A 14,290-nucleotide genomic window follows, 5' to 3' on the forward strand; every position below is an offset into this window, starting at 1 on the left:
GCTTACAAATAGTAGACTTTTCACATAATGTAGCTTATAAAACACTTCAGAGACAGACTTAAAAATTCATGAGGCCATATCATAAGACGAAATGAAGAAGTGCAATTAATAATTCATAAATCAAGTCATAGAAAAAGTATCTTTGTTCCTGTTTAAAAAATTGAAGCTAGTTTTCCTTGACCCCCCTCCCAAAACAAACAAACAAACAAGCAAACAAACAAACAAAAAAGCCAACCTCTTTGTAAATTTAAGCCAATGACTGAGAAAATCATTCTGGTAGATTTACTTCCCTTTTATCTAACAGGTTATCTACTGGAATTATGTGAGCCATCATTTGCATGCATGGATAAGTAAAATGCAAATTGACGGCCTGTATTAGGTTTCTTATGCGGTGTAACAAACAGCCATAAACTCAGTTAACTTAAAAGAACACACATTTTATTACCTCCAGTTCCATGCATCAGGAGTCCAGGCATGGCTTAATCGGGTGCTCTGGTCAGGTTCTCACAAGGCTGCAAAGTGTCTGCCTGGCTGGGGCCTCACCAGAGGCATCAGTGAGAAAAGATCCTCTTCCAAGCTTCCTCAGGTTGTTGGCAGAATTCATGTCTTTGTGGTTGTAGGTCCAAGGTTCCCAGTTTTTGTGGGCTATTGGATGAAGGCTGCACTCAACTCCTGGAGTTGCAGTTTCTCACCACGGGGCCCTGTCTATAGGCATTTCACAGGTGGTAGTTACTTCTTCGAACCAAGAAAGGAGAAAAGTCAAAAAGTCTCCCTCATGTAAGGTAGGCAGTAACCTACTTGTAGCAAAAGCCTTACAGAACCTGGGCATCATTTTATTTCAGGGTTGGTGTTTTATGTATTAAGTGTACCTGTCACCTTTTGTGTAATCTGTCTCTACTCTTGGTATGTGTAGGTATATAAGGATTCGTGAGACATCTTGAAAACCACCTGGAAGAAAATGGGACTGTAAAACCAAGAATATACTAGGTACAATTTATAGGTACAAAAAGGCGTTTTACATTTACATTGTATTTTTGCTTAAAATAAATATGTTTTCTCCATTCCAGAATGCATTGGCAAAGACAACAGGATCACATCAGGGTTAAACCAGGATTAGACAAACTTGATTTCTATCAAGCTTGATTTCTATCTCCACTAATTATTACCTAGACATTTTTTATCAGGAAGTATCCTTATCTTTAAAATGGAAAAAATATGATAGAATTGCTGTGTTTCTCCTAAAATAAGTATTTAATAAATATTGTGATTGTTTTAATGGTGGTGGTTGTCATTACCATGAGCCACAGTAACAAAATCAACATCATTATCTAAAGGAAAATTACTAGTGAGGAACAGAAAGTTGTTTTCCAGCAAAAAAATAGAGGAGACACATGACATAAATATTAAAAGGATAGTACTGGATGAACACTGTAAATAAAGGTAAAGATGTTGTCTCAATAGCAGCTAGATCTCTACTATTATTTGTTTATATGATACGTGTTAATGTTAAGTGTCAATTACTGGCAGCTTATAGAAAATCTGTCCTAAAACTGAGCAGCTTATGTTGCTTCTATATCCTGTTTCTCAAATGAATTACACACGTTTCCTCTTTCCTCTTGGGCTAATTAGAGAATTTTAAAGAGGAAAAAAATCCTGACACCTGTGATAAATAATCTAGCCTCATAAACAACACATCTGGAAAATGTATCTGGCATTCCATGGGAAATAGATCTGGCATTCTAAACTGTAAATCATGAGTGTTTTGAATGTTGAGGTCCTAAAACAAATTATTTATAAAAAATGAAGATTTTAAAAATGGTCCATTCCCCCTGGTAATTTTTTCATGATCTAATAATTCATGGTGTTTTGGGGTGTTTTTAGACGTTAGAAAATTAAGAAGAGACAGAAAATAGGAAAACATAATCTGGAGTCTAGAATTATTTTTGTGCAAGCCTGGGCAGCTGTGTTTCTAATTACACAGGGGGAGGCCTTTAAATGACCGTTTCCAAGTATTTAGTTAATGCCATTGGAAACTACAGAAGTGTGTGTGTGTGTGTGTGTGTGTGTGTGTGTGTGTGTGTTTGTGTGTGTGCATGTGTGTATAAATCCATTTGGTTATTGGGCAATATTGTCCTTTTTTCATAATAATGACATGTTCCAGTTATAAATGCACTGCAAATTTATTCTAGACAACACGGTCTTATATACACATAAAGAGAAGAAGATAAAAATCACAATACCACTATACACATAATCTTTATGTACCTTTTCACACTTCTATACAAACTCCCTTCTTCTACCCCAACATATATATATAAATTTCTTACTAACATTTGATCATAATAAATGAGATATTTTCATAACAGCTTTTAAAATTTGCAATACTTTGTTAGCAGCCATTAAAAGCCATTAAGGTCTGTATTTATTGGCATGTAGATGAACACAAACAAATATATGGGTACTCTAGAATTTATACTAAAGTTGCTTATGGATGACAGCACCATAAAGAGAATGCTGTGCTGTTGTCCTTGTACATTCATATTTTGACACAAATCTGATTATTTCCTTAGTATAAGTTCTAGAAGTGAAGGTGATGCCTCAAGGTGAATGAACATTTTCGAAAAATTTTCTTAAACTATTATCAAATTATTGTCCAAAAAGATGTATCAATTTACATCCCCATTTACAATTTGTGGAAGACCTGTTTGGCCATACTCATGCCAAAGATGAACTTTACTCTTTAAAAAAAAACCACAAAAAACAAGATACTCATTTAAATTCTTTTAAACTGACATCTCAATGTGGATAAATTTTATACATTTGATTACACACTTGATTAAATACCTTTATTAGAGATTAATATTTATTATTTTAAAAACTTTAATATGTTATTTATTGATTTTGTACATGAGTTTGTCTGTTCTTATTTATTTTAAATCGTTTATTGTAAGTCAATGTTATTAATGCTCATTTTATTGTATTTGTTAAAAATATCTTTCCAGCTCACATCTTTCATATAGTTTTTTCATCTTTTCTTGCTATATAGAAATTATACCTATTATTCTAACAATTGCAATTTAAAAGTTTCTTCCTTTGTTGTAAACTTAGAAAAATTTTGTTCCTGAGCTCCTAATAAGATATTTACTTGCATTTTATTTTTCAGTACAAATATTACATTCTTAAATTCATAATGAGGTTTATTTTACTTTAAGTTGTGATGTGAGATTCTCAATTTTTTTCAAAATGGTTATCCAGCTTTCTTAAATTCATTTACTGAAAAAAATAACCATTTCTTTCTTTGTGTATTCTTTCTTTTTGTGATTCATCTGTCCTTTTCCTCTGTATTTTTTCTTTATTATACTCTAAGTTCCTAGAATGTTCAAAAGATAATCTTAAATATTCAGTGCAAAGTAGCATTTTCACCAAAGCTGAGAATGAAAGGTAAAGCAAATAAAAACCATTCAATGGATGGTGGTGAGATACAGAATCCAGAAGTAGCATAAAGAATAAAGTGATTCCTTCTGGTAAAGAAGAGAGACAGGGAGATCAGAAGGCTCTGCAGAAAAAAATGACATCTGAGTGGATTTTGAGGGACAAAAGTGAGTGGGCAGGCAGAGAAAAGGTGAAGGAAGAGCATTCAAGAGGAGAAAAAGCCTTTTTGACCTTTCAAGGAAGAAAAAAAATTCCGTCTTTTGTGTATCCAAAGCATTCTGGTAATATTCCCATTACAACCTCAGTTAGCATTTATTGAGGTCTTACAATGGGCCAGAACTTGCTTAAGTAATGTCTAAGGGTAGCATAATTCATTTAATTCTCCAAACCACCTGTCAGGTAGGTATTATTAGCTCTATTTTATAGGTGAGGAAGCTGAAACACAGAGATCCTAAGTAACTTGGCCAAGCTGGTGTCAGGACACTCACTCAGCAGTTGGGCTTCAGAATCTACACCAACAAGTATTATTATGCCATACTGCTTCTTAGTACATATCAAATTTAAGATTTAAAAATTTTTTAATGTTCATTTATTTCTGAGAGAGATGGAGACAGAATGCAAGTGGGTTAGGGGCAGAGAGAGGGAGACACAGAATCTGAAGCAGGCTCCAGGCTCCGAGCTGTCAGCACAGAGCCCAACGCGAAGCTCAGAACCACGAGCTGAACCCGAACCAAAGTCGGACACTCAACCTACTGAGCCACCCAGGTGCCCCTGGAATTTAAGATTTTTAAAAGAAAAACTTATATATTTACCATGAAAGCTAAGTGTGAAATTTATGTATTATCAATTTCTTTTTTAATTTCTTTTCACCTGCAGTAATACATGTATTTTTTGCAAAAATTTTAAGATAGGTTTATGTCAATTATTTATTGTCTGTGCAAACTTTATCAGTCAGACAACTCTTGGCTCTAATTTGGCCCTGTGAATTGTATGAAAGCATGCCCTGGTGCACTGAGTGGTGCTTATTCACATTCGGTCTCCAGACCTGAGAAGTCTTGGTTAATTCCTGGCTCTACTACTTTACTAGTTGTGGGTCCACAGGCATATCATTTATTCCAAGTACATGAGAAAAGTAGTTGAAAGAGATGACATAGCAGATGTGAAAGCACTTAAGTTCTCAACCAAGAATAATAACCCAATAGTTGGTGAAACACCCCTCATTTCTCCTCACTCTACACACACACTATTGAACCATGATTTTCTGGAAGCCATATATAATAGCTATGTTGATAGTAATGCTAGTTAGTAAACATTTATTATATTCTAAGGCATGGCATTTTTTTTTCAATTTTCTACTCCACTAAGTTTATTCATTTAAGTGCCCAAACTTAAATTAACTGTTTTTGGAAGAAAGCTTTCTAACTAGCAACCGCTGAACATCACCTTATGCCTTTCCAAGGCATGGCATTTAGAACATCCTTCTTTCAATCTTACAACATCGTGGTAAGTTAGGCAGCACTGTCAACACATGAATAAGAACATTAAGGCTTAGAGCAGAGAGTGGGAGTACCGATATCTGTACATGTTCTACCTGGCTTCAAAATACATGCTTTTTAGCCTATACCTTGCTGGTTAAAAAAAAAAAAAACCAAAAGCCAAAAACCAAACAACAACAACAACAACAAAAAATCTTTATAAAGGAAATGTAGCAAGACAATACAATAAATGGAAGTCACACACAGTCCGTAAAAACTCACCATACACGTCTTATTCTGAAACTATTCCAACACAGGTGAAAAGACACCTACTCCTTTACCCAGGTCCTAAACACAGAGGAAAAATATCTTGTATGTAACTTAAACTTTTGGAGATAAGCCTAAATGGCTCAGTTACAGAATCAGAGGCATGCCATTCATTGCTCATTACTCTTTCTTTGGGAAGGCTGGCTTTCCCAATGTCTATGTTAGTTTTCTCAACTACCAGATAATTCTAGGATAAATGATCCCAAGCTTCTTGGGGAGTTGAGCCAGTTAGTTTCCAGGATCTAATGAAAAAATGCTTCCTCGTGCTCTAAGGGGAAGGCAACATTTAATTCTGAGGTTAGCAGCAATCATAAATATTTGAGTTCATACACGATTCCAAAAGTGTCCTATAAATGTGGAACTGATTTTAAAGCCAGAAGTAAGGACTAGTTTATAAACCTACTAGCCCAACATCTGTGATCTATAATAAAAAAATTTTTTTAAAAAAAAGCAAGATTTGGGTCGGAGAGAAGATACCATATGTAGGAATGGAAACACAGTGGAAGATAAACACTGGTAATTTGGAAGGAGTGTTTTGTCTTCTGAGTGGTGTTGACTTGTTTGAATATGTACTTATAAAGATGAGGATGTCTGTTTCATTGTATTGTCTTCCAGACAGAGTCTAATAAAAAAATCAACATGACAGATTCCTCCTTGCTGGGATCACTAATGGCTTACAAAATAAGCATTTGGATTATTTTATAATTTTTATGATCTCAATTAACTTGATGGCCAGTGACTTTACATACAAAGAAAGGAAGACATAGACTAGATTGATGATAAACTTAAATCTCTGAATGAAATTTATCCTATTGGGCCAAGATGCCCTTTGAAGTGGAGACCTAGAGGACATCACACCCTCACAAAGTATCTCACACACACACACACACACACACACACACACACACACAAATCCAGTTTGTGATTAATAAGTGTAACTTTATCTCATTAAAATTTCTTGCAAAAGAGCAAGGCAGAGTCAGAAGATACAATCCTAAATTTGCTTCTAAATATGCAAAAATAGCAACACAACTGGGATAAATGTCATGATGGTACAAATAAGTAACGTTTTCCCTTCTCTTGGAGACCTATTCAATGTGTTCTGAGGCCCCAATCATGGTTACTAGATGTATTTTTGCCTGTGCAATAGATATAGGGAAGTTTATAGATGAGATGAAATTTAGAAAACAAAGACTCTCACCTTTTCTTTATGCACATGAGGAAACCACAGCACCCAGAGAGGAAGAGAGATCATAGGGCCTGTTGGCTTCAAGATAAGAACTAGATACTAAGGGTTTTGACTTCCAGCTCAGTATTAAATAAGTTATAAAATCTTGTTCAACTTATTTGTTCAATTATAAATAATATCAATATATATTCCACCAGGAATACTGTGCAGAGGAGAGCCCATGAGCTTCCATGAATGTTATAGCTTACTAAGATTTTTTTTAAATAAACAGATAATCACATTAAGACTTAAATAATTTAAAACTGTGATAAGTACTAGTAAAGATAAGAATAGGATGCTTGAAAGTGTATAAAATAAGGACTTAATTTAAATCGGGAGAGTCAGCCCATTCTGCGTAAATGACACTTAAGCTGCAAACTGAAGAATGATGAGATGTGAGTGACTGGGCAACACAGGAAGGGAGCACGCAGAAAGGCTCTGAGGCATTAAAGAGGCTGACACATTAGAGCAACTGAGGGAAGGCCAATGTGCAGAAGTAGAGTGAAGGAGGGAGGGAAGAGCCATGAGATAAGATTTGGATGATAGCTAATAAGAGAAGGACCTTATAAATTATGTCAATAATTTGTCTTCTAGCAGCTGAAAGGAAGCCATCAAAAGATCATAAGCAGAGTATAAGTGACATGATCTAATTTCCATGTTTAAAAGACATTAAAAGACATTTAAAAGACAATATATATACATTCATTTAATTAGACTCAAGGGAGCAAGTTGAAAAGAGCTGCTATTGCTGATTTAGACTACATTAATGGTGAGAATGTTGGGAAGCGGACAGAATTAAGACCTGTTGAGATCAACGTTTGGCCCATTAAACTTGCACTACCATGTAGAGTTTTAAGAACAGAGTTGCATCTTGACTCAGAAGAATATTGTAGAAATAACGTACTCATGTATTGTTGGCATAGAGATAGAGTTTTAAATCCACGTGAACGGATGAAGTAATTCACACAGTGCGAGGGGAGGTGGGAATACAGGGTAAGCCTGAACTCTGAGGAATTCCAATATTTAGTAGTTGAGCACAGGATGATGAAGTGGTAAAGATACAGAGAAGACAATATCAAATTAAAAAAATATCAAATTAAAAAGAAGAAAAAAAGATATTATATTGTTATGGAAACCAAGAGAATATAGCCATTTTAGCTTCATGCTTCTAATAGTTTTGTACATATTGTAAGCATAAAAGCTCAAAAAAAGACACATGTTTTTAATACCTTTACCTGTCATGAACTAAATGTGTGAGCTTGGGTAACTCATTAAAACTTTCCTATCTTTAAAATGGGAGTAATAATCTCTTCTCATGTGTTAGATTGTAATGGACATCAATTAGAGTAGCATATGCAAGACAAACTTTGTAAATTGTTCATTGTTACACTTATTTCAGGTTTTCCCATAAATAAGGCCAGAAGTTTTTGTTTGTTACTGATTTACTACTGATTTTAAGCTGTTATTAAGATAAGGGCACCTCTCTGGCTCCTCTCGGGCTCAGTCAGAAGAGCATGTGACTCTTGATCTTGGGGTTGTGAGTTCGAGCCCCACATTGGGTATACAGATTACTAAAAGATAAATGAATAAACTTTAAGGATACCCAAGGCTATTACGATAATAAGTAAATTACATTATCAGGATTTATTGATTAGGGGTGGGGGAATGGGCAAAACGGGTGAAAGAGAGTGGGAGATACAGGCTTCCAGTTATGGAATAAATAAGTCACAAGGCCAAAAGGCACAGCATAAGGAATGTAGTCAATGATATTGTAATAGTGATGTATTGGGACAGATGGTAACTACACTGGTGGTGAGCGCAGCATGAAGTATAGACTTGTTGAATCACTAATGCTATACACTTGAAACTAATGTAACATTGTGTGTCAAGTATACTAAAAAAATATTTATTAGAATATCACTCTTTGTGAGTGCGTATGGTGGACTTAACTGACCACTAAATATGGCATTTAATTCCATCAGAGCAATGTCTGCATGATGTGTACCCCAAGGTGAATATAGGGAAGAAGAAGCTAGGTGAGTGGAAAAACTTCTATTAAAATGGATGTGACCCACCATGACTCTGGGAGTTGTTAGAGGTCTCAAATTAACTAAGCACTAAGGAATTACTATGCTCCTCTCCAAACTTGCTCCTCTCTTCAGTGGTTAATCAAGTCACACTGAAAATAGTCTTTGCTATAATATTAGTCCTCCTGCTCTGGGCTGAGGTCTTCTTTAATCCTTGGAATGTTTTCTTCATCTTCCCCCTTGTCCATGATGAAGAGTTTCTCACTTTGAACAGTCACTTCGAATAACAGTTACAGTTTGTTGTTGAAGCATGCGGTCTTATCTCCTGGAGACAAGAGACAGTGTGCACTGTTTATTATAGCAGAAGAGAAGTCTAGAAACCCTGGTGGCTGTTGGGCACTGAGAATGGAAGAATGGGAAAGTAGATAGTTGCAGGTTCAAGTCAGATATGATCTGAAGTAAGAGACTGATTTGCTGACAGGCACAGTTTAGGAAAGCTCTACGTAGGGCTTACAGGCCAATAAAGATTAATTTTACTAGGTCTTGAAAGCTGTTAAATTTTGTGAGTTCCCTATAAAAATGGTTGAAAACCTTTGAAGTTTTGAAGCAGTTATTAAAGGTAATCACATTATTAGGTGGGGCAAGGCAGGAAAAAGAGGAAAGCCCTGGAAAATGGTGTTAAGCAGAGCAAAAGACATTGAAATAAGTATTGAGAGACACTTAAGAAACTCAGAAGGCAGTATGATTAGGAGCCTGGGGTACTGAGTTAGAGTTCCAAATCTGCCTACATGGCCTGTAAAAATGCTTCAAGGCCTCCTGAGTACAATGAGATAACCTTCTTCTACATAGTACATGTCAAGCTATGTCTATATCTCTCAACTGATCCTCTCTCTGATGTGTGGTCATCAGTCACATCTTCCAAATTTTAGGAGGATGCAGGTCAACTTGAAGCTACTAGAAAAGGCAAGGATGAAGATACTGTGGTTTCAGACCCAGTCCTTTCCTACATTCATTGATGTTATCCTAACGCTACGTTGCATCAACATGGATTGTACTGATGTTGAGAATATACTTGTTTCAAATGGAGAATTAACAATTGATGATTTATGCCTAAGGTTTTGATTTTTATGCCCATACTTTTTAATGGTGTCATCTGAAAAGTAACTCTTTTTGGGAGTCACTCTTCCAGGATGGAAGAAAAAACAAGTGCAAGAAAGAAAAAGTAATTTAGTGAAGAAATGTAGGCTTGTGAATGCTCACCTTGTGGAAAGTGGAAATTGCCATATGACATTAAAAAGCAGCCAAGGTGGGGATAAGATACCCTTTCAAATACGGCTGCATTTGTTGGCATTTAAAGTCTCAAGAAAATAATCCTAAGTGACGTCCTTGCTCTTAATGAAAATAAGCACTTGTACTCAGTAGTAGTTTTAACTCCTTTGGAGCTTCTGATGGTATATTCCATTACTTATTTTACTCTAAAAATGACCAAATGGAAGACCTCAGCCAAAATAGCCTCTTAGAATAGAGGTTGGCATTTTAAAATGGTTAACAATGTGCTTGCTTGTAACTTCACACTGCAGCATTTTCTGTTGGTAGTTGAGGTTACCTGAGAGGAAGAGCTAATGGGAACTGAAGAAATAGTTGGATTTGCTGGTTTAGTAAGCAACAAGCTGAAGATTGGTTAATGGGCAACATTTTCTACAAAGGCGGTTCTTAAGGTGTAATCCCTGAACCAGCAGCATCAGTGTACCAGGGAACTTGGTAGAAATGGTAATGCTCCAGAATTAACACCCTAGACCTCCTGGATTGGCACCTCTGGGGATGGGGCGCAACAATCTGTTTTAACAAGCCCAGGGGAGTGGGATGCCAATAAAGTTTGAAAACAATTTAAAGGAATACATTTTCCTCTTAGCTGGAATGAAATTCCTCATTTTTGTTGTCAGGGAATAGCATTCCGTCTCTGCTCATCTTCATGTCACTGTTCTTTGGCTACTGAGTTTTAGGGATTTTTTTTCTCGGATCATCAAGTTAGTATCTGGCACAGCCAGTCCTTGTACCCAGGCCATCTGAGTCCACACCCCGAGTTGCCCATTTCATCACTCGCTCCCGTGGGTTTACGTCAGCTCCACATTGCACACTGGAGGGACACTCCCCAGATTCTCACTCATCACATGGGAAACTTAGAGTGTGTCAGTGGCTTACCCAGAAACCATAAAGAAGGCAGTGATTTCAGGAACATTATGACAACATGAGGGACCTAAGCAATTGACTGATTTACGAAATTCCACCCCTGGAAGGGTTTGTGAGAAGCCACACAATTCCCACGTTGCACTTGGTTTTAATTCTGAAATACTTCTGCTCTTCTCTTCCTGGATAATATTCATCCTTCAGGTCTCAGTTTAGACAGAACTTTTTTTGGAAGCATACCCTGATTAAAAGTAGGCTAGATCAGATACTCCCTCAGCACCCCACTTGTTTCCCTGCACCCTTCATGATTACTGCTTATTGAATTATCTGATGGGAGGACTGAGGCCCAATCTGTCATGTTCAACAATCTATCCACAGACCTACTGAGCATAGCAGCTAGCATATTATTAAAAAAAATTGTTTGTTGAATGAACATCCATATATTCCATATAATCACATGTGTAAAATATCTTCTCTTCTGAAAAAAGATGAACATCTAAAGTAACTCCTTTTGATGGGGCACCTAGGTGGCACAGTCAATTGAGCGTCTGACTTCAGCTCAGGTCGTGATCTCACGGTTTGTGAGTTTGAGCCCACAGTCACTGACATTAGTGTAGAGCCAGCTTTGGTTCCTCTGTGTTCCCACACACACACACTCTGTCCTTCCCCCCACTCATGCTGTCTCTTTCTCTCTCTCCCTCATAAATAAAGAAAGCATTCTAAAAATTATTTAAAGTAACTCCTTTGAGAGAATGTAAAGAGTTTACAACATCTCTTAGTTACTCATTCTAGTATCTTGCAGACCTATCTGCTAGCAAATCCAGCCTTCTATTGGACACTAGTATCCTAAGTTAAACTTAGCTAATTTCCCTTTTCTGACATCAACAAATATGGAGAACATCTGAGCACTAGTGTCTGTATATCCTCATACTGTTATATTTAGGTTATTTGTTGGCCTTCTCTTCTTTACATCATTCATCCAACTCCACTCTGTTCTGGATCCTTCCAGATATTCTGTTTCCTGCATCATTTAGGAATAACTTGCTGTAGATCTCAGACTAGTCACTTAACTTTCGAGCCTCAGTTTCCTCATTAATAAAGTAAGAATAGTAATGTTTTTATATATTTGCTGACACTAAATTAGATGATGTATATGAAAGTGATTTGCATGGTGACTGGCACATAGCAATTCTTCTAGAATTATTCATCTTAATTTTTTTCTTTTACTTTTATTCCTTGTGATTGTTCATGCAGAGCTATTTAAGTAAAGCTACATGAAGTCACTTAGTATCTTACTGTGTCTTCACGGTAATGTACAAAAATTGCTTTCTATAACATGAATAATGATAAAGCAAATAAAATTTGCAAGGTCTTTAAATTGACCTAAATTGATCTTTTCTGGGTTTCACAGAGTACCCTTTTGTCCCCTGTATCTTAGAATTTTGAAACTTAATGTTTGACCTTTACTATTGAGGATAGAATTTGGAGATAATGAAGAATCCAGAGGTTCTGAAAAGTCAATCTAGGCAAGCCAGTAAAATCTTTGGTCCCTATTCTGAGACTAAAGTCTTAGGTCAATAGTAAAGCCCAAAACAGGAAATGACTCTGGGACATGTCAAGATTCATGTTGCATGACAGGTTGAGTATCAGGAACTAGAAGGATAAGACACTGCAGTAGAAAACAGGGATGTGGGAACAGCTGTAAAGGAAATTTGACTAGTTATATATTCCTTTGTTCACAACATTCCCTTTGGTAGTAGTTTATGCCCCACAGTCCAGTATCTGATCCTATCCTATCAAACCCAATATTATTTCATAATCTTGGCCATTACCTCTTAGTTTAGGTTGTTCCAAACTAGAAGAAGTCTAATTATTTTATCCTGAACTTATAAGCTAGATTTTCCAGCCTTTTGCTCCAGCCGTTTTATATGATTTATATATATATTTTTAAAAGCTGTAAGTAAGGAACCAGGAGATTTGGATCTTACTCTCCACACTATCATTTTCTTGTTATGTAATTTTGGTTCAGCCCATTGATCTCTGAGCCTAATTTTCCTTGTCTTCCAATAATAGTCAAGATATATTTTTAGAATAAGACTTTCTTTAGAATCCATTCATCTCCCAATATCCTAAAGATGTCATCAATTAGTCTACATACAATATTCCAGTTGTCCATGCAGCATAGTTTTTCCTGAGGAAAAAATCATATTTTTTCTTTGTCCTCATTACTTTCCTAAGAAAGTTCAGAATTTTCTTGGCATTTTGATTACAAAAGGCTGCTAGTCTTATGTCCATGGTAACTTTAAAAGATGTGAATGAGGCAGAGGCTCCTGGGAGGTACCAGTCGTAATGGTGTCTGTATGATTTCCGGAAGCTGCAGCATTAGACCCCGGCCGACGTGAGCGGCAGGAGGGTAGCAGCATAAAAGATGACAACAGCAGCTAGGCCAACTTTTGAACCTGCAAGAGGGGGGAGAAGAAAAGGAGAAGGTGATTTGAGCCAACTCTCAAAGCAGTATTCAAGTAGAGACCTACCTTCTCATACAAAGATAAAATATACACAAACCACTCAGAATGCCCCTGAAGAGGTTCGCAACCGTGACTTCAGGAGAGAGCTGGAGGAGAGAGAGCGAGCTGCCGCCAGAGAAAAAAATAGAGATCGTCCAACACGAGAACATACAACCTCCTCATCAGTGTCCAAGAAACCTCGGTTAGACCAGATTCCTGCTGCCAACCTTGATGCAGATGATCCTCTAACAGATGAGGAAGATGAAGATGAAGATTTTGAAGAGGAGAGTGATGATGATGATACTGCAGCTCTTCTTGCAGAGCTAGAAAAAATTAAAAAAGAAAGAACTGAAGAGCAGGCCAGGAAGGAACAAGAACAAAAAGCTGAAGAAGAAAGAATACGTATGGAAAACATATTGAGTGGAAACCCTCTCCTTAATCTCACTGGCCCATCCCAGCCTCAGGCCAACTTCAAAGTTAAAAGAAGGTGGGATGATGATGTTGTTTTCAAGAACTGTGCAAAAGGTGTAGATGAATCAGAAGAAAGACAAAAGATTTGGAAATGATACACTGCGATCTGAATTTCACAAAAAGTTCATGGAGAAATATATTAAATAGTACAGTTTTATGTGCTTAATTAAAGACTGTAAAATGTAAACAAAAAAAAAAACAAGATGTGAATGAGAATGTAAGAGTGTATATATATCACCCATAGTTGAAGTGAGACCAAATTTAAGTATCACCTAACTATCACCATTCATCTTCAGTGTACACATGATACAGTATTAAGGCCAGTTGGCCTTTTCTTAGACCCACAGTTATGCTTTTACATTAATATGCTAATGTTTTTAAAATTAGTATTTCCAATCTTTGTCTTTTCCTGAACTTCAGATCCAACTGCCTACCATACAACTTCATCTGCTTGTCCTAAGGTACCTTAAACTCCATATATCCAAAACGGAACTGTTAATCAGCCTTCTCAGATACCAACATGCTCTTCTTATTTTTTACAACGGTTAGTAATCTCTTCCATTCAACTACCTACACAAGTTACCTGATAGCTTAACTTCTTCATTATCTTACCCCATTTCCACATCTAATTAGTCA

The 14,290-nt window shown here is 36.5% G+C and overlaps 1 protein-coding gene and 1 long non-coding RNA gene across 2 annotated transcripts in view; one reads left to right on the forward strand and one right to left on the reverse strand.

The window, feature by feature from the left end:
* Positions 1-2,161: 2,161 nt before the first annotated feature.
* LOC123380551 overlaps positions 2,162-14,290 on the reverse strand; it is a 28,600-nt gene continuing 16,471 nt past the window's right edge. Inside the window, exon 3 of the long non-coding RNA XR_006586458.1 lies at positions 2,162-13,135. This is a non-coding gene — a long non-coding RNA (uncharacterized LOC123380551). The remainder of the gene's footprint in view (positions 13,136-14,290) is intronic.
* Positions 12,997-13,865, forward strand: LOC101081669 (spliceosome-associated protein CWC15 homolog). Its single transcript, XM_045039070.1, has 2 exons — positions 12,997-13,013; positions 13,097-13,865. Exon 2 carries the CDS (start codon positions 13,105-13,107, stop codon positions 13,747-13,749), a length of 645 nt encoding a protein of 214 aa, XP_044895005.1. The 5' UTR covers positions 12,997-13,013; positions 13,097-13,104; the 3' UTR covers positions 13,750-13,865.

This window comes from Felis catus, chromosome D1 (assembly GCF_018350175.1).
Source record: "Felis catus isolate Fca126 chromosome D1, F.catus_Fca126_mat1.0, whole genome shotgun sequence".
NCBI lineage: Eukaryota > Metazoa > Chordata > Mammalia > Carnivora > Felidae > Felis > Felis catus.

What these genes read in the sequence shown, in the direction of transcription:
- LOC101081669 (XM_045039070.1), top strand. Translation starts at nt 13,105, where the DNA reads ATGACAACAGCAGCTAGGCCAACTTTTGAACCTGCAAGAGGGGGGAGA.